The 20,717-nt window shown below is 42.7% G+C and overlaps 1 protein-coding gene, 1 long non-coding RNA gene and 1 other non-coding gene across 4 annotated transcripts in view; 1 reads left to right on the top strand and 2 right to left on the bottom strand.

The window, feature by feature from the left end:
* The window catches only part of Prss12 (serine protease 12), a 47,948-nt gene extending 43,532 nt beyond the window's left edge, over positions 1–4,416 (top strand). The window contains exons 10-11 of one of the 2 annotated variants that reach the window (XM_057794135.1): positions 2,245–2,525; positions 3,903–4,416. In XM_057794135.1, the coding sequence (XP_057650118.1) occupies positions 2,245–2,525; positions 3,903–4,210 (589 nt within the window). In that variant the 3' untranslated portion in view covers positions 4,211–4,416. Of the gene's footprint in view, positions 1–2,244; positions 2,526–2,941; positions 3,115–3,902 lie in introns of those variants that run through there. The other variant, XM_057794136.1, reaches the window with a different exon arrangement.
* A 691-nt stretch (positions 4,417–5,107) lies between these two features.
* LOC130890141 (uncharacterized) lies at positions 5,108–6,344 on the bottom strand. Its single transcript, XR_009058691.1, has 3 exons — positions 6,003–6,344; positions 5,709–5,752; positions 5,108–5,514 (listed from the first exon to the last, which is right to left on the bottom strand). It is a non-coding gene; the product is annotated as an uncharacterized LOC130890141 (long non-coding RNA).
* On the bottom strand, positions 5,828–5,957 carry LOC130890254 (small nucleolar RNA SNORA24). Its single transcript, XR_009058700.1, has one exon. It is a non-coding gene; the product is annotated as a small nucleolar RNA SNORA24 (small nucleolar RNA).
* Positions 6,345–20,717: the final 14,373 nt, after the last annotated feature.

Genomic DNA, 20,717 nt, shown 5'->3' on the forward strand with positions numbered 1-20,717 from the left:
AATAAAAATGTATTTGATGAAAATTCATATCCTTGCAGAAGTAAAATTGAGGTGTATTATTTGGTTTCCAGTTGTTCTAAGGAGGAAGAAATATAGCCTTAGTGCTTTTAATGTCTCTACACTCTTGGTGGTTTGTGTATTTTCTCTGCATCTTCTTGAAAGCCACACTACATCTCTTTTATTCTTAGCTTTTATGGAACGGAGTCCTACCTGACAAGAGCTTCCTCTCGTCCTAGACATTTTATCAGTCCATTCTGAGCTCTTCCCAGCTCACTGGAACTAGAGTTATAGACAGTTTTGAACTGCCATGGGGTGCTAGAAACCGAACCCAGGACCTCGGCAAGGAAAACAGATGTTCTTAACCACTGAGCCCTCTCTCAATCACCTCCACCTTGTTTTTTGAGATAAGGTTCCCACATTTTTCCTAGTGTTAAATAATGATATTTTGGGATATGGGTATGCTGCTAGCAATTTTAAGTAGAAGCTGAAGTAAATTAATGGTGTATACACACACACACACACACACATATATAAATTTCTTTTGAGTCGTTTGTGGTACAAATTACTCACTTTTGCTATTTCTTATTGTAAATCATTGCACAAAGCACTGTGAAGTGACCTTGTGTCTACAGTGGCATAGAAATACAACTAAGAGAAGTTTCTGGCCGTTTTAATTCCTGTTAACTTCCCATATTGACTACAAACGCAATTCTGGAAGAATTAATGCATGCGAAACAAGGGCTTTCTTATTGCTGTAAGTCTACTCCAATTTAATTTGCTCAAGAATGTCATTTTTCCCGATTTTATCTCTTTGACTTTTTGCCTGGAAATACCACAGCAACTACAAATTGGCAGAGATTACTGCTGTGCAAAAGGTGGACTCTGTAAACACTCACCATTAGAAAGACTAGAGGCAGCGAGAGTTACGTCTAAACACCAGCGAATCAAATGCATCTCTCGTGCTCTCCTAGATGGTGGAGTTCTGAAGAACATGCTCTTTGCTGGGACACCAAATCATGCCAAAGCCGTTTCCTGCGTTCGCATTGCCTATCTGTCAGGGACAGTGCAAGGTCTCAGGAAGATGACTTCTTCCAGGGCAATGACAAGCATTAGTACAGGCAACTGTAGTGAAGGACGTTCTGAGTTTAATCCAGATTTTAGCGGCAGCGATGCGCATAGACTGATATTAAGACACTGTGGTATTTTTGAGAGATGACTCTACATAGATAACAAACAAAAATGTTCTCTACCTGTGGCCCTAAACCTAACCTAATTCTTCACTTTTCAATTCTAGGAATTTGTTGTTGTTCATCTTAATGATAAAATATCAGAGAAGCTGGGATTATTAATATTAGATTTCCTGGGCTGCCTGGTCTCAGATCCTCTCTTGCACAAACTTGTTTGGGAGTTTCATCCAATTTTCATTTGTGGGCAGTTGAAAGAATTTCAACAAACAATTCAAAGATAGTCAGCCAAAACTTAGAATGTTTTGCTTTAGAAAGATTTTTTTATACATTTAATAATACAACACAAATTCAGCTAAGCTAGAAAGACTAAGATACATGAAAAATTTTTCCTTTATGTTTTCTGGAGAAGCCTTGAGCCGCACATCTTGACATCCAGAAATACAGCAGGGTATGGTTTCCTCCCTGAAGTTCTTCATAAAGCCCACTAGGAAGTAGTAATAGACAAATACAGTCAAGTAGACAAATACACGCCCCTCAGATCTCAAGCATAATAGTCCATTTAGGAAGAATTGGAGTTTGAGCTGGAAAGATGCTAATCTAATAAAATAAATGCTTGCCTAATGTGTTAGGGTTTCTATTGCTGTGAAGAGACACCATGATCATGGCAACTCTTAAAAAGAAAACATTTAATTAGGGCTATCTTACAGTTGTGAGGTTCAGTTCATTATCATCATGGTGGGACATGGCGGTATGCAGGCAGACATAGTACTGGAGAAGTAGCTGAGGGTTCTTATGAAGGCAACAGGAAGTGAACTAACATACTGGGCATAACTTGAGCATGTATGAGACCTCACAGCCTGGCTCCACAAGACATGCCTCCTCCAACAAGGCCATAACTCCTAGTAGTGTCATGCCTTATGAGCTTATTATGGGGGAGAGAAATGGGAAGAGGACATGACTTGGAATAACAGTTATTTGCTCTATTTTAACATCCCAGCTGTCAATCATCAGTTTCCCTTATCTGAAAAAAGCCTCACATTCTGCTCTTTCCTTTCAGGTATGGGAACCACACCAGGAGCTATGCAGTTCGAGTTGGGGATTACCATACTTTGGTACCCGAGGAGTTTGAAGAGGAAATAGGGGTTCAGCAGATTGTGATTCACAGGAACTACCGGCCAGACAGCAGTGACTATGACATCGCCCTGGTTAGACTACAGGGAGCAGGGGAGCAATGTGCCAGACTAAGCAGCCACGTTCTGCCAGCCTGTTTGCCTCTGTGGAGAGAGAGGCCACAGAAAACAGCCTCTAACTGTCACATAACAGGATGGGGAGACACAGGTAATATTAAAAAACAGAGGCACACTAGGACAACTGGGCAGCTTCCTGTCTGGTGGCTACATGGTAGGGTGTGCAGTGGTAGGACCTTAGAGGGACTCAGGTTTGATGCCTTAAGTCTGCCAGGTGTAAAATGTACACACGCAGCCTAGGTTCACATCCTGAGAGTGTTGGTGCAAATGCCAATGTTAGCACAGGTGATAGAACACAACTGCCAACAGGGTAGAAAGTGTTCTTCCACTTTCAGCCACCCAGTGAGAGGACAGCAGAGAGGTTTAAAGGCCAAATCCAAGAATTCAATCTAGAATCCTATGTAGTTTCAAAAGCTTTCCAGAAGATTTAAACAGTTGACCCAGTAAAGGGCTTCGATTTTAATATTTATTATGTATACAATATTTTATCTGTGTGTATGTCTGCAGACCAGAAGAGGGCAGCAGACCTCGTTACAGATGGTTGTGAGCCACCATGTGGTTGCCAGGAATTGAACTCATGACCTTTGGAAGAGCAGGCAATGCTCTTAACCACTGAGCCATCTCTCCAGCCCCCAAGGGCTTCAATTTTTTTGTTGTTCTTTTCGTTAGGGAATCTTCATCAAGCTGATTTTAAAGATTTCCTAATAAAATTTGGCCAGAAAACAGCAAAGCTTCTTAGAATAAAGTTGAAGAAAAACATTTAAAACTTCTCTCACCCTCTCATTTCTACTCCAGCCTCTAAGCAGCGGTTGTATTCAACATGGGTTCTGGGTGTATGTAGCTGCTTCAACTGTCTGGCTGTGGTGGTGACAACAAACTAGTGCCCATCAAGGGCCATGTACTCCACGACAGGCCTTAAGATAGACCAAGGTCTCACTAGCATTAGGTGCTCAACTGAAAAAATGTAGTATCAAGTATATAATCACTCTTGAAAAAGTGTCAAGCCAGCCTATTTTTGTAGGTGTTGAAAACATGCTTTATCAATTCCCACTATGGGACCAGTCAGACTTGCCTGCTACTCCCTGGCAGCAAAGCACTCTTAGAAGGCTGCTGTTTTTATAACCCTAATTCCTTCATGAGATTATTTGCTTTCCTTTGGGTTCTTCGAATGACCAGGACAGTACATTTTCTAGGATGGCTGTCCAGTTAGCTCCATTTAGTAAACTAAGAGAACGTGGAGGACATGCCGGTTGCACATTTAAGCCGTTCCACAAATAGCCCCTCAGGAAGTAGACTGTTTACAGGGAAAACTGCACTTCTTTCCGAGCAACCTTATACAATACCACCTATGTTAAACAGTTCCCACCATAGTTACTTAGGAGTAGCCCCCATTTTGAAATCCCACCAGTGATGCAGTATTTTAAATGTGATCATTAGCTGAAATCTAACTCATCTTTGGTCTGAGCAGGGCGTGCTTACTCAAGAACCCTACAACAAGCAGCTGTACCTTTACTGCCCAAGAGGTTTTGTCAAGAGCGTTACAAGGGTCTGTTCACTGGAAGAATGCTTTGTGCTGGAAACCTCCAGGAAAACAACCGTGTGGACAGCTGCCAGGGAGACAGCGGAGGACCACTCATGTGTGAACGGCCTGATGAGACCTGGGTTGTATATGGGGTGACTTCCTGGGGGTACGGCTGTGGAGTCAAGGATACTCCAGGTGTTTACACCAGAGTCCCTGCATTTGTACCGTGGATAAAAAGCATAACCAGACTGTAATTTTATGGAAGACTTCAGTAAAGAAACTGATGGGAAATATTCTGTCCCCATATTTGGTACCAAACCAGGGAAGACAACTTCTGGAGCCCAAGATTCCTCCTCCAGCAGTCTTGGGGTACAAGTACTTACTTCAGTGTAATACTGAGCTTTACCTTCCTTGCCTATTGTAATTTTTTTAAGTTTATAAATATGGATTTTTAACTGCGTATGATCAGGTGCCCAAATTTGACCATCTTACCTACACTAAGACTGGCACATCAAGTTTGACTTTTCATACCTGATCTCCTTAGCACGAAAGGGCCGAACTTTCAAGTTGGAGTAGATCTTTTTCCGATTTACTCCTAGCATTCTATAAGCTACTACCCAAATCTTTTCCCCAGAACACTGGAGGCAGCTAAAGAACGAGAGCATGCTACACTGCCTTTTGGACACGGCACAAGAGTGCCACCTACCGGCACTTGCCAATAAGCCTACAGGTTTCTCAGGACCTGACACAATCTGATAGGAAAAAACATGCATACAACATAAAATGGACCACACAGCGGTCATACAACTTACTCAAGTTGGGAAACCAGTGGTCCTTTTCAAATGGGAACCTGTATTTCAAGTTAGAGTTCCCAAGTTCCCCCAGGTAAGGTATACTGTAATCTCAAACAAGATTATTGCCAGAGCCTTCTTAAATCCCAGATTCCTTAAGGTTGTCATCCAACTTTGGTATGACCATATAACTAGGCACCAGTAGTCAAAAGCATGTCCCCTAAAAGGTGCCGTATTATTCTTCACTTTGGGGACGCGAAGCTCAAATACACTGTTTTCCTAAAACCCCATCCTCACATGGTACGTGCTGACAGAAAGGCTTGGGGAGCAGCGTGCAGTGCACATACATTTCTCTATAAAGGCAACTGTCCGTTGGTTGCCTGTGAAACTACTCTGAAAATGTGACAAGCGCCTAACTTGTAGTTTGCACAAACCCAACACACAAGTCTTCAGTGCACCTCTGCATAATATACAGTAATGAGACCACCCTCTCCTCTCAGGTATCCTGGTTATCCCAGACATTTCCTCTGCAAATGTCACCTGTGTAAGAACTCTTACTCATACAGTCTCCAGAAATAAACACAACACGATCTTATTACTAACCAATTTTATTTGTCTATGAAAAAATTCACATGAAATAAAGGCCCGCCACCGAATACAGTGCTATATTATTAACATTCACAAATGCCCATTACCAAGATTTAAATGTGAAGATCCCTGTAAGATTCCCGAATATCTCAGCCACTACTACTTCCCTTTAACAATACCTGCAAGAAAAGAAAGCCAGTATTACAGAATATCTGTGCATTCCCCTCGGTCCTGAGACCCTACCAGTTCAGCAACTTCCTATAAAACTGGCTATCAAAATTACAGAATGCCAGCGCACGTGCAAACCTCGCCTAACCCATGAAAGCCTTCTCACTACTAGGAACCCCGAAAACATTCAAAACATGAAACTTACCTGCACGTTTTCCATCACCAAACAGCAATGAATTCCGGTGTTACCTAGAAACATTTCAATAGCTTAGAGAAGTATGTCCACTTTCCTGGCACCTCGCAGATTCGTTAACAACTTTGACAGAATGTTACTTGCTCAAGTCAGAATCTGATCCCAATTAAATGGTGACAGCTTTGCCAATAACAAGTACATGCTCTTCCATGCCTAGGAAGGGAGGCTGCCACAGCCGGCAGGTCCCAAAGACACATGGACTTTCACAACCCAGAACCCGGGTTCACTCCCGAAGGTGTCACTCACCATCCGTGACAGTGGAGGTCCTCGGGTGTCTCCGCTCAACACGGGGTCGGCTTCACATGGCTGTGGCGCGTGCTAGCCCTCACCAGGCTCCTGTGCTGCTGACGGCCGGCGGCCTGCACCGCAACGGCCTCGTGCCGCCCGCATCTTAGCCGCTCACAAATGAGGGCCCAACAGTCACCTCGGCACGGACACTAGATACGCACGAAGTTAAAGCACGCTGACCGCAGCGAAAGAGGCTGCAACGTGCGGCGCGCGCGCTTTTATAATCCCGGTGACGTTTTCCCGAGAGCCTGAGCGACAAGGGCGTGGCCTACGTGCTCTTTCCGAACCTCTCTCGCGTTACTCACTTTGATTGGCTTAGGCGAGTCAGGTTCGGCGCATGCGTCCACACGAATTGGGGGGCGGTAATGGAGTGGGGCGGAAGGAGGAGGAGAACAAATCCCAAGTCAAAATTCTCGCGTTGTCTGAAGTCTCCTTGCTGATGCGACCGCAAGACAGACATTTGTTTGTCCCGGGGCGTTCTTTTCTGAGTACGTGGACACCAAGTCCACCTTTTCGGCGCTGCGGCGTCCCGGCACGTCACTTCCGGTGGCACCGCCTCTTTGTCCGCTCCCGGGAGGTGTCCGCGGCGCCCTTGCACTCGCCGGGTTCCTGTTTCCGCTGGCTCAGGCGCCCCCTCCGCTTGCCTTTTCGGTCTGATCACTTAAGGATTTTCGCGCGACGCAGCGCACCGACTCAGTCGAGTTACTTAGGCCATGGCTAGGAAGAGATCATTCTTGGCAAATGCCCATTAAGGCACCCCAGCTTTGTCACCCCCTTTATCCCCGTTTGAGACAGAATAGAGGGTCCCGGGGGAACCTTTAGTGCTGGACCGCTGGAGGCGGCAGTCGCTGTCATGGGGAATGTTGCAAAGCTGTAAGGGAGATCAGCAGAAGCTTCAGGAGGTCACTGCATGCTTGGAGAGGTGGAGTTATTTAGAGCAATTCTGGGCTGGTGTCCGAGTGTACAAATTTAGAGGCGACACGTTTGCATTGGAAGGACCAAGAGATGTTTATAAAGCTCGCCGCGTTCATCGAGTCTCTCATTTTACTCCACACATCGTTAATGATCCGGAAGAACTAAATATCAAGGCTTAAATACCTAACCACGGCCGAGACCTTTGCCCGGACACACTTCATTTGACTGTCGTGTAGATAGATGAATAGGGTGTCTCCTAAAGAATTGGACGCTGGCCGTTTCTGAGTCTTCTTTCTCTGGCCTGTAGATGGTAGTCTGAGTCTTCCCGTGGGTTTTTCCTTTGTGCCTATCTGCACCTGCCAGGTTTGATAAAGTCCTTTAAAAACCTCATTATTAATACAGCAATCTCTAGAGTCTAGGGATTAAGCCTTCAATATACGTTTTGGGAGGACAGTTTGTTATAGAACCATATATTTATGCTAAGACGTGTCTTTCTGAAGATACTGATGAAATGAACATTTCCGTTTTGTTCGAAAGCTAGCATGGGATAAATGCAAGTTTATGTACTCGAATGTTCCTGCCTTTTAATAATTTTTTTTTTTTTGGTCTGAAACTGGGCTTTTAAAACCGGCCTTTTGTCCCTCTCGTTTTGTTCTTGCTCTTTTCTCGCCTTGTTACCCTCACCTCACTCACATCTCTTCTTGTTGAAATTCTTTCACGATTTCAGTGTTTTGGTCAAGTATTTTTAGGAAAATGTTCATCCCTAAAACTGAAATTGATTTTTTGACATGTAATATTTGCCTCTTCTCTTGGCGTCTTTATTATAAACTCCTGTGAAGATCTTAATTGAAATCCCTGGCTGAAAGACTTAAGTGAGCGCTTGGGACCATGACCAAATGCCGCATCTTTTTCTGATATTGAAAAAGACGTGTTACTAGAGTTTGGGATGGCACTTCATTGTGAGTGCTTACATAGCAGCACGAAGCCCTGAGATTAGTCCCCGGCAAGGCATATGTTGGGCATAGTGGCACATACCTGTAACCCTAGCACTAGGGGCTACCTAGTAACTTTATGGACAGTCTAAGCTACATGAGATCCTAGCTCAAACACATTTGTCACTATTACTTAGTTTAAAACACTATTTTTGGGGGAGTGGGTTGGAAATGTAGTTTAGAGGCAGAGTGTTTGTCCAGTATGTACAAGGCCCTGTGTGTGATCTCCAGCATTATAGGGAAAAATTAAAAACAAAAACAAAACAACCAAACATTAACGAAAGTCATTTTTCTCCAGGTGGACTTTAATCCCTCTCTGTAACCATGGCACCGATTTCATCATGGGTTTTATGACGTGATTTCAAGGTGTAGTGAAGGACGGGAGGATGTCCTAGTTTCTGTTGCTGTGATAAAACACTATGGCCAAATGCAGCTTGGAGAGGAAAGGGTTTATTTGGCTTCCAGGTTATAGTCTATCAGCAAGGCCGAGGCAGGAACTCCAACCATGGAGGAATGCTGCTTACTGGCTTCCTCTTGGTTTACTCAGCTTGCTTTCTTTCTTAAACAACCGAGGACTAACCTGCCCAGGAGTGGCATTGCCCACATTGGATTGAACCCTCCACATCAATCATTAATCAAGAGAATGCTCCACAGTCAAGTCCACAGACCAATACCTTGGAGGTATTTTCTCAAACCAGGTTTCTTCTCAGTTGCTCTAGCTTATGTTGAGTTGGCAAAAATAAACAGCACAGAGAAGGAATACATTAATTGTGCTGGAAAGTAATAGGCATTGCCCATTCTGGGTAATGAAAATCATGATGATCCTGTGCACTCTGATATAGTAGGGTGAAAAAGACACCCATCTCTCTCTTTCTGGTCTTGTTCCTCAAAGTCCACATGGTATTCTGACCATGAGAAAAAAAAAACACAACAGCAAAACTGTGCTTATCTAATTCTTTTAGATAATTAGATAAAATTGGCACTTGATGCCATCTGTTTTGCAAATATTCTGTAAATCTAAAACTTCAGAAATGAAGTTTAACACACAAGGAGTCATACTCTTATAATTGATCATATTGCTATTAAGACAAGTGCTACTTTAGTGATGGTTCATCTCTACTACGAATTTGAGACAGATAACACTTCTTAGTCTGTGGAGATCTGAGTTTAAATCCAGTGAATTCCATCACTAGCAAGTCAAGAGACTGAGTCTTAGAATACACTTGGAAGAATGTGGAAGTAGAATTGAAAATTGCTTGTAATGAAAGTTTATTTCATTTACCAAGGGTAAAATGAAAGGGACATATTTCCCTACTCACGCTTCGACTGTGGTCCTTCTGTAATGTACGCCTTTTTCCCATTGTAATTTTAGTGGGGGGGAACTAGTAATAACCAGAAAACCATAATTAGTATTCAGTTATCTGCCTCTTAAAAAAGGCTGAATTCCATGGAAGCAACTAGTCAGAAAATAGCCTTTTTCATTTTTACCTAATTTCAGTTTTTACTTAATTTTGTTTTACCTAACTTAAGTTTTACTTAACTTCAGTGGTGTCATTCATATAAACACTTCCCAGTCTGTAATAGTGTGTGTGCGTGTGTGTGTATAGTTATATAGTTACACACACACACACACACACTCACTTTAAAAAGCCTTGTTTGTTAAACATTGACTGGACTCCAGCAAATATTTGTTCTGCAGACAAACTCTCGCCTGAATAGACATTTCTTGAGCACTAATGCAAAGGCTGAAATGTGCATGAGAAAATGCTCAGTGTCACCACCTATCAAGGAAATTCAATTTAAAGCCAGTTAGGATAACTGTCATAAAAAGAGAACGCAATGGCCAATTCTGGACGACTACAGAGGAAGAAAACCTCAGGCACCTGTGGGACGGTCACTTGGTGCAACTGCTATGGAAAACACCACCATGCCCTAACCAGAAAGAGTTGAAATGTGAAGACGTTCTGGGGAGAGGTCTGGGCGGAAAAACCAATCGAGTAATATACAAGGAGAGTGGGGGGAGGGACTCACATTAATACACACACACACACACACACACAATACAGGGACTTAAAGTGGAGATGGAGACTAGACTCGGGTCGGGAGAAGAGTCAGTGAAATGTGTTCTGAAAATCAAGGTTTTCAAGGACAGCAATCCACTGTTAGTGATACAAGCCAGATGATGGCTGAAAAGCGAACCTCAGAGCTGGCAACACACAGGCTGTTTGGGTCCTTTTAAATCACTGTTGCAGGGAGCACGGAGGGAGACTAAATTCTGAGAAATTAAGCAGAGCACTGAGTACAAGAGGGATGAGAGCTTTCTAAGCGGGAATACGGTGGAGATGGAAACTGGTAATTCAGGAGAGCTTAGATGCACAAAGGCCAGAGTTAGTCTTTGGGTCACGACATATCAGATACCACACTATTCATGATTCCCAATAGTAGCAAGATTACAGTTTCGAAGCCATAATGAAATAATTTTATGGGTGGGGTCACCACAACATGAGAGACAGTATTAAAGGGTCGCAGCATTAGGGAGGTTGAGACCACTGGCCTGAGGGAACAGCTATGAATTCCACAGAAACACAGGTGGGGTTGAATGGTGGTTGGCGGTTGGAAGTAATGACGCAAACTTTTGAAAGCACTCTTCTATCAATTTGAAGTTTTGTTTGTTTTTTCTCAGGACAATACAAAGGAAAGCCATCAGCTTCTAGCTTGGATAAGGGAGACCTAGAAATCTGAGAGGAAAGGACAGAATATAATTGGAAGATATTATCAGTGGACTTAGAAATGTATAGCAGGATTCTTGGATTCAGTGGAAATTCACTGGAATTCTTGGAATGAATTTAAATTCAAATCTAGCCTGATTGTGGATTTTCTCCACAACGTGTTCAGCTGCATAGGTTCAACAGTGCAGCTGATGTAAGGTGGGGTAAGGGTGGGGTCAGGTGGGGTAAGGGTGGGGTCAGGTGGGGTAAGGGTGGGGTCAGGTGGCAGGGGGAAGAGCTCCGTCGATTTCTTAAGGAATTTAAAGGATGAATGTGGCAGTAGCATCAATGGAACTGGAGATGACAATGCGTCAGAAAAACTGAGAGTTCCTGAGTAAGCATTTGGCGTCAGGGAACATCCCGCATGTTTACTAAGACATCAATAAGCACCTGTATCTTCTGGTGTCTCCAGACTAACTGGAATTGCTCAGGTGTGGGGATAACTTGTTCGTATTCTAACAAATAAAGCCGGCCTGAATTGAAGATCAGAGGGCCCAGCTAGCCACTAGTTAACCATAGAGGTCTGGAGGGCTGTACAGACAGACAGGAAGTGATATGGCTGGGCAGAGAGAGGGATATAAGGCAGGAGTAGACAGGAGCTCACTCCTTTTTTGGCTGAGGAGTTAGCAAGGTAAGAGTTGGCTGTGGCTTGCTCCTTTGCCTCTCTGATCTCTCAGCATTTACCCTGATATCTGACTCCAGGTTTTTCTCATTAAGAACAATTAGAACTCATGCACTACTCAGGTGTTCTCGTAAGAAATTAGCTGTCACTTTAAGAATGATCTTGGAGAATTTGTAGACATATCAGCAAGATAGGATGCTACACACATGTGCAATTAAATAAATGCTTAACGTCTCAAAAGCTTGTTTTTTTTTTTTCTCTCTGTCATTTCCAGATGATTTACGAGGCTCTCTTTTACTCTTCTTTCCTTTTTGGCTACATTCATGTATGTGAAAAGTATTACTTATGCAGCCTTTGATATGGCATTTTAAATGAAAGATTTTTTGGGAATGTTTGTTGTCTGACATCTGTAAACTACTAATGCTTTTCACATCCGGCATATTAAAATCATTTGGAAATTTAACGGTCACTTGTGAAATCCTGCTGCGTTTCTTTGATTGTCACAATATACGTCATAGATGCTTCATGGGGTGAGACATTTGCTCTACTAGCCCATCCCCCAAATCCCTTCCACGACATTGTACCTGTGCAGAGCAGTGATAAACTGATGTTTACTTAAAACAGGATGAAATGAAACATCAATTTTGTATAGCCACTAGGTGGTGCTATTATCCTATTATTTAGCCATGTGTTTAAAGCCTTAGAACATTTGAATTAAATACAATAATTTATTATTGTACATGGGTTTATTGATTAATTTATTGTGAATAATTATGCGAAAGTGTCAGCATTCCTAATGGCTCTGCCAATCTGCCCATGGACTCTGTTTTATATAATAATGAATGAGTTTTGAAAATGGTGATCTTTGAAAATCATGATTTTTATTAGGAAGCAACAATTTCAGAACATATCCTACAAATAAAACTAAAATACAGCACGCTTTTCTTTTGTAAGATTTTATTTTATATTCAATTGTGTGTACGTGTGCATTTGCAGGTGGGTCTGTGTATATGAGTGCAGAGGCCAGAAGGGAGCTCAGAGTCTCTGGAACTAGATTTACAGGCAGCTGTGGACTGCCTGAACAGGATTTGGGAACCAAACTGAGGTCCTCCACAAGAGCAGCAAGTGCTCTTAAATACTTTGTATTAGGATGGTGTACAGGTTGTGGACCAGTTAGTCCAACAATGGCTCTCTACCAATGGAAGGTCCATGAACTCAGTAATTGTTCAGTCCACAAGGTTGGATGTCTCAGCTGGTCTTCGGTGTATGACTAGCTAGTAGGTAGGCTCTAATGCTAGCGAAGGAAGGAAGGACTCGCTAGCAAGAGGGAAAGCAAGCAGGCAAAGAGAGGGCAAGCTTCCCTTTTCCATGTCCTTTATACAGACTGCCAGCAGGAGGGGTGGCCCAGATTAAAGCTAGATCTTCACACCTCAAAAGCTGTGGATTAAAGATGGATTTTCTCACCTCAAAGATCTGGATTAGAAGTATGTCTTCCTAGTTCAAATGATTTAATAAAGAAAAAATCTATCACAGGTGTACCCAGCCATAATTTTAGTTCAAGATGTAGTCACATTGACAGTCAAGACTATCCATCATACACATGAAGCTGGCAAGTACCGGTTTTCATTCATCTGATACTGTCTGAAGTGTTTAATGCATTGTTAATGTGGAGTGCATCTGAAGGGATGACCACTGAAGTGATGTTTCTGCCTCGTCCACTAGAGGGCGACAAAACATCCTATTTTACAATACCAGTGCTGTTTGTATGGGGCAAGCACAATTCAACGTTTTTTGTTTAAATGAGAAAGCCAGGATGATGGAAATGACAAAAATCTGCATATAACTGGCAAAGGAAAGTAGGACATTGTATTGCGGTGTAATTGACAGTTCTTGACTTCGGCCAAATCTTTCTTGTATCTCTGCCAAAATGCTACCCTCCCATCAAGGGAATGCAGTTTTTTTTTTCCTCCAGATTTTATATTGGAAGTAATTTTACATAAAATGCCAACCTTGGCTCCAATTCCTATTACCCAATATTTATAGTTAGAACAGATGATCACTGTTTTGAATTAGAAAGTTAGACTTCATTTTCTCTTTGGTCAGAAACCAAGGATTATACTGATTAATTTGTTTTATTTCTTAAGTTGAACCTAGAAAATCTTCTTTTTTTCTTCCTTCCTTCCTCCCTTCCTCTCTCCCTTCCTTCCTCCTTCCCTTTCTTTCTTTTTCTTTTTAAAAAATCAAATGTAGCCTCCTGTACCCCAGGGTAGCTTGCCAAGTAACTGAGGCTGATCTTGAACGTTTGAACTCTGTCTCTTCTTCTCTTTCTTCCAGTACTGTTTATCGACATAAATAATAATTCTGGGGATCAAACTTCATGCTAGACAATAATAACTTCATGCTAGACAATGATAACTTCATGCTAGACAATAATAACTTCATGCTAGACAATGATAACTTCATGCTAGACATAACAATTCTGGGGATCAGCTTCAAACTTCATGCTAGATACAGAAATTCTGGGGATCAAACTTCATGCGAGACAAGCACTCTTCCAACTGAGCAACATCTCCACCCTAGGAAATCTTAATTTGCCCTTACACTAAAGCAAAAGAAAGACTGGAGAGTGTGTGAGGAGACTGCAGTTATATGAGGTTTAGCAGGTTTTTTTTTTTTTATCTCCCAAACTGCTAGAAAACCAAGTAGATTTAAAACTAATACTGGAAATAACTAATATATTTTTATATTTCTCTACTTTAAAGCCTTTTATCTGTATGCTAATCTATGTAAATAAGTAGTAAAGAATAGAATTCAGGAGGACCCTGGAATTCAGGACTTAAATTTGATAAAAAATTAGTAAGAATTTGGCTCCTTCAACAAGAATTAAAAAAAAAAGTAATTCTTCTAGGTATTAAACAAAATAGAGCTGTATAAGAAAACAGACACACGAGATGGAAAGGACCTGCTCATGATGGTAACTTACTGTGCCTCCTGGATGTAGTAGTGGATTGCAGCTAACTCTGGCCGAGTACATTTGTGTTCACGAACTTATCTACTCCTTTTAAGAATCATGCAAGAGCTGGAGAGATGGCTCAGCAGTTAAGAGAGTTCCTCCTGCTCAGCCATGAGGACCAGAGTTAAATCCTAGTACTCATCTAACAAGCCAGGCATCCTGCAAATGCCTGTATTTGTCTCTGAATGATTCAATGCCCTCTACAGGGCTTGTTGAATACACGGGTGAGCATAACCACATATAAACATACAAATACGTTATCTCTTAAAAAAGCATTATGTGAGAGATGCAAAGTCATTCTCTTCATTTGCAGAGAACTAGGTTGAGGCACTGATCAAAAGTGAGGCTGGGATGTAGTTGGCCTGGCTCACAGCCCACACGCCTCATTGACGCTGTGAGAGAAGGCGGAAGGATGCTCACTGTGTGATCATCAGAGCTCACAAGCTGACCTTTGTTACTTGGAACCTTGGAAGGTTATCTTTCATCTTCAAGCCCTCTTTTCATTTGTCGAAGGAAACAGGCAGACTTTTGTGATTTCTAAGAAATGTGTGGTAAACAGTATTGCTGAAAAGGCAGGCATGTGGTTGGTCTTGCACTTTATTTTGATAATTTTATTATGAATTATTTAAAGGGTGTGGAGCTTAACACACCAGCTGGCAAGAACCCCCAGCCTGATTCCTCGTCACCACCTTAAAGGTTTTGCTAAGTTAAGCAGTTCCCAAATAAGGACAGATGTCAGAAAGTCCTTCTGCGTCCTCAAAGCAGCTTGACATCCTGTACATAAAATTAAGAGCACAAGATCTGCCTCGAACAAAGCCTCCTGTCAAGGCTTTGCTGTGAATCCTGAATCACCCCTTTATGCTGCGGTCATGTGCCATCCCCAGGAACCCTCACAATTTTTTATAGGCCCTAGAATCTAGAGCTGGCAATAGCCCTTTTCCAATTGGTCCCTAGACACTGGTCATTGTACTTGAATTGGAAGCCTAGGTAAACAATTTGTTCTTTGTAGACTTGTAATTTAGAACAGGCCACCATGACAGTTAGTGTTGACTGTCAACCTCACGGGATCTAAGATGATCCTAGAGACAAAGCTCTAGATATGCTTGCGAGGAACATTCTAGACTCATTTGACTGAGGACAGAAGGTCCACCATTAATGTAGATGATACCATTCCATGGGCTGGGATCTCACACTCAACAAGAAGCGGGAGGAGTTCACCACCAGCATTCATCTCTACGCTTCCTGACTATGGGCACCATCGGGCCAGCTGCCTCATGCTCTTCTCACCCTGCTCTCCCCACGTTGAGGGACTGTACCATGGGCCAAAATCAATTCTTTGCTCCTTAAGTTCATTTTGTTACAGCAAGGAAAAAGGTCTTGTCCCCGCGTTCAATGAAGTGACTAAGGGATTGGTTGGCATTTGCTAGGCAAAGCTTGTAAGTCAGACTGGAAATCACTGTTATCTACATACACACTGTGGCGGGGTTCCCTGACTTAATTGAAATGTTTTCAAGAGTGCAGTCAATATCTCTCCAAAGACCACCAATGAAGGAACCCACTCTGAAGTGTTAAAGAGTGCTTTCTGATTTAGGGAAGGTCTGTCCATTTTAAGGCAAAAAGTAACCGTGACTGCCCAGCAGGAGGAACACAAAAGCTCTTTGTATCAAGGACCGTGAACCATTTTCACTGTGGTGCTAATTTGAAAAAGTGCAATGCAAGGCAAGGCTTGGCATTGTGGGGGAGATTGTCCTGGGAAATTTTACTAAGAGCTTGTAGATATTGAATAAAATGATATTCCTTAGCTCTGGCACTTAAAAAAAAAAACACTGGCAGACTAGCAACGTTTTAAGGAGACAGGCATGGCTGAATCAAATTGTTTTCTAGAAAAGTGTGGAGCATGGTTTGGATTTGCTCCAGTGCCTCCAGCCTCTGAAAGTATTGCTTTGCTTAAGGGAGAGCTCATGCACTGTGCTTTGAAGGACTTTAACAGCTGTTTTAACTCTTCCTTGGAGCCCCCTTCCTTGGAGCCATACATATGGGGTGACAATTTGGTGGCTTCAGGGTTTATAACTACAGATGAAGGGTCTGCTCAAGTGGTCCTTGTGGCTGCATACGCTGTTCTCAGGCAAGAATCGTCCTTAGTAAATCTCTCCCTCGTAATGGAACATTCAGTACAAACAGAAGCTGAGTTTAGGTGGGCATGGCCCAGAGGCTGTTGGGAAACCAGCCCTGGGGGCTTTCTTGAGCTCCTCTAATAGGCACAGTTCATAGGAGGCTTTTATCATTAAAACTGACTTTGTAGGTCCAGGGTCAACAAGAACGCTTAAGGGCATGTTCCCCACTGTCTGGTACGAATGGCTCTTACGAGAAAAATAATGGTGGGAGATGAAAGGGTTATGAAGTCCCTGGGCATCCTTGGTCCTCGGCAGAGTCATCATTAACTGGGGCCATCTGGTGTTCTTTGTTGTTTGTCAAGCTAGTTTTTTTTTTTTTTTTTAAATAAAGGTTTATTTGTTAATTGTATGTATATGTGCCACATCCTGCATGCCTTGGTCCTGAAAATCTGCCTGAGGTGATGAGGGAATGAAGAAAAGACACACACACACACACACAGAGAGAGAGAGAGAGAGAGAGAGAGAGAGAGACAGAGACAGAGACAGAGAGACAGACACAGACACAGAGAGAGAGAGTTGTGTTCACTCTGATGGAGCAGCACCAACCAATACTGACCCAGAACCAAGTTTCTTATATATAGCTTGGGAAGGAGGGGTTAGTCTTGGTAGGAGGTCTTTGTTAGAGAAGTCTCAGGTTTTAGTCATCTGGGAAGAAGAAGCTGCCATTGTTACTACTTTTTGCCCACACTGGTTTATCAGTCATAAATGCTTGTACTTAGGCCAGAGGAAGGCTTTACCATATTCCCCCATCTTCACCTGGAGGAAGATTTTGCAAGTCCCCACGGCTCTGTGCCATTCATTGGTCCCTGTCAATAATACACATTCACTTAGGGTTTCCTTGGCTCCCCACAAATTTGTGTATGTGTATGTCTGTGTATGTATGTACATTGTACATGTGAGTGCTGGTGCCCACAGAGGTCAGAGGAGTCAGCTGGAATCACAAGCTCCAACTCCAGTAGTAAACTGCCCAAATTGGGTGCTAGCAACCAAACGTGGGTCCTTTGCAAGAGCAGCAAGTGCTCCTAACTCTTGAGCTATCTTTCAGGCAGCATCAAGCTGGTTGTTTTGAGAGTTTGGGGTCAATCTTTTCCACACCTCATTCTTAATAAAGTCAAGGGCAACTGACCTGCAGACAGGGTCTGGATTCTGTATTTCCAACCTTGTGTATTTTGGATAAAGATGATGGGTTGCTCAGCCTTCATTTGAGAAGGATTCATACCTACAGCCTCAATTCTCTGTAGTTCTTAATGTCTGGTGCACATTGCTCTCAGGACTCTCCTGAAGAAGCAGAAGGCAGTGATGAAGAAGGACCACACTTGGTCAGGATGGCTTACTTAAGCTTATCTCTTGTCTCCACCTTACCTGTACTCCACTTTTTTCTCTACTCAAGCCTAAGCCTCATGTTACTACCCTAAAGGTGAACTGAGATGTCACTGAACACCAGTAACAGTCCTGCTTGCCAGTGTGGCCACCTTGAATAACTCTCTACCACTTACTCTTCCTACAGTCTCTTTAATTGATACATTGGGATGGGTTGGCAGAGTTGAGACCATGGAAGCCCACTTTCACTTTAAAATCCCTAGTAACAGTTAAAACTTGAAAGGAAGTAGAATTTAGGGTCAGAATGTTGTTTACCAAGTAAAGAAAAGATGACCCTTCCCTGGTCCAACTCTGTAAATCATAAGTAAAGTGTAAGAGTGAAGTTGGCTTGCTGTTTTGGTTGTTGATTGAACAGGATATTTGGTCCAGAAATATAGATTAGCAGTCATTTCCTTTACTAAATGCATTCTGTCAAAACCAAGAGGCTTAATGCTGAGAGTTTTGTGTAAAAACTATCATGAAGTCAGTGTGCTTTGAAAATGCTTCTAATTTCTCAATTTAGTCTTCTGTGGTATAAAATGTGGGGAGCACATTCTTCCCCTTGGTACTGGGGACTTGAAACCACTGCAAGCTTTTATTAGTGAAATCTGCCTTACTTTCTTGAAAGGGGTCATTAGGTAAATTATGACTGGCCAGCTTGGTTGGGACATGGGATGCTCAGATGGCTGGCTGGCTATTGTTTCTGGGGGTGACTGGAAGGGTGAATGTTGATGACAGCATGAAAAAGTAAGCTGAAAATGTTCAGGCCATGTGGAAGAAGATTGAATCACTTCCACCTAGTTGCCTAGGCTAGAAATTGATCAGTTCTGGATGCTCGACATCCAACCAGACCGGACTGACTCTACACCACTTTAGGCTGCCTCTTAAGGCTTGAATGAATGCATTGTTTTAGAGCTCTTGTGTGCAGTGTATGGGTATATGTAAGTGTGTGTGTACATGCATGTGCAAGTGCTCACACCTGTATTTGTATGTAGGAGTGTTAAGTTTATGGAGGCCAGAAGTAAATATTGGGTGTCTTCCTCAGTAGCTCTCTACATTTCTTTTTGAGACAAGATCTCCCACTGAACTTGGAGTGCATCGGTTTTTCTAGACTGGTTGGTCAACGAGCTCCAAGGATCCTGCACATCCGTCTCCTCCAGCACTAGGGTTCCAGATAACATTACCATCCCTCCCTTTTATGTGGGTGCCAGAGGTTGAATTCAGGACCTCATGTTTGCATGGCAGGTGCTTTGCTGAGTAATTTTCTTACCTTTCCTTCTGTAGCTTTTTATATAAAATTATAAAAGTAAATTCATATGTGTAATTATCCTATATATCGCTATGTAGCTATCTATTAAATATTATGAGTACAAACAAAACGAAACAAACACACGTAATTCTCACCTAAAAGGGGTAAGAGGTAGTTTATCCTCTTATCCCATGTGGGTGAACGCAGCCTGGGCATACAGACTGAGGCTGCTCCAAATTACATGCTCCGCTGTGGTAACAGGACAAGAAAAGTCAGAAATCAAGGCACTTTTCAAATTTACTGTGGGCAAGGAATGCATGAATGCATATAAGGGGAGCGAACACATTCCAGGATAATTGCGATTAGGCTCTGAATCAGCAGCGCTACAACGTTTTGGTGGCCAGCGAAGCTTTAATCATTCATCAGCCTTGTAGGGATTCAGTGGATGGTGCAGTTTTGTTTTGTTTTGTTTTTTTCTGAGAACTCCGCCCTTCCCATGCTATTTCTCTGGAGAATCCTAAGGTAACGGTAAACAAGATATTTGACTGGAATTTTGCAAGTGAATGCCTCTCCTTATTTATTGGCATTGTCCACGATTCCTCCTTTAAGAGGTCTAAGTAAGTTGTTGACATGTAGCCAATTCTAAATTTAGTAGCTAAGAGATCTTCGTCGTTTCTCTTGGCAATTGACAAGGAAATGTTAGAGACTCAAAGGTCAGGGTAGTTATAGGATGAATGGAGGAAAGCTTCAAAAACGGTTAACAGTAACTTTCATATACGAGGGAATGAAGGCAGGAATTTGACTCCAATGTTTATGGAGAGCACTGAATATAGAGAGGATTCTCACGTACAAAGATTGGTGAGAACAAAGGGAAGGAATCAGTGGCGCTTCTAAATGGGGAGAGGCGGCTCTTGGTTATCAGGTGCACCACTTCACAAGGTCCTCCGCAGGTGTTTCCCGAGATAGAATTAGTGTTACGCTGTAGGTATTAGGGTTCTTCAGAGAAACAGAGATGATATGTAGCACATGCACACACATGCGCACACACACACATGCGCACACACTATAATGTAGTGCATACTATGACTATATACTATATTGGTCACTTTTCTCTTGCTGTGATAAAACCCAAGACCAATAGCCACTTACAGAAGAGTTTATTCGGGCTTACAGAGCCAGAGGGAGAGTCGATGCGGTGGATGAGGCATGGCAGCTGGCAGCCAGAGCAGGGAGATGGGAATTCACAGCTCAGAGAACACACGGGAAACAGAGAGCCAACTGGAAACAAACTATCAGCTCTTAAGTCTGGCCCCAGTGATGTGCTTTCTCCAGCACCTCTCCATCTCCTAAAGGTCTCCTACCCTCCTCAAATGATATCAATCACTGGGGACCAAGTGCTCAGATATATGGATCCTATGGGAGACATTTCTCATTCAAATCACCACGGTACACAATAAAGGATTTACACACATGTTTGTATCTGCTACAAAGTCTGAACACAGGAGACTGCTGTAATTCATTCTGTTGGTGAAGCCGAAAACCATGGGGAGCACTGGCACACATCCCAGTCAGATGGAAAAT

Source organism: Chionomys nivalis, chromosome 18, assembly GCF_950005125.1.
Source record: "Chionomys nivalis chromosome 18, mChiNiv1.1, whole genome shotgun sequence".
Classification (NCBI taxonomy): domain Eukaryota; kingdom Metazoa; phylum Chordata; class Mammalia; order Rodentia; family Cricetidae; genus Chionomys; species Chionomys nivalis.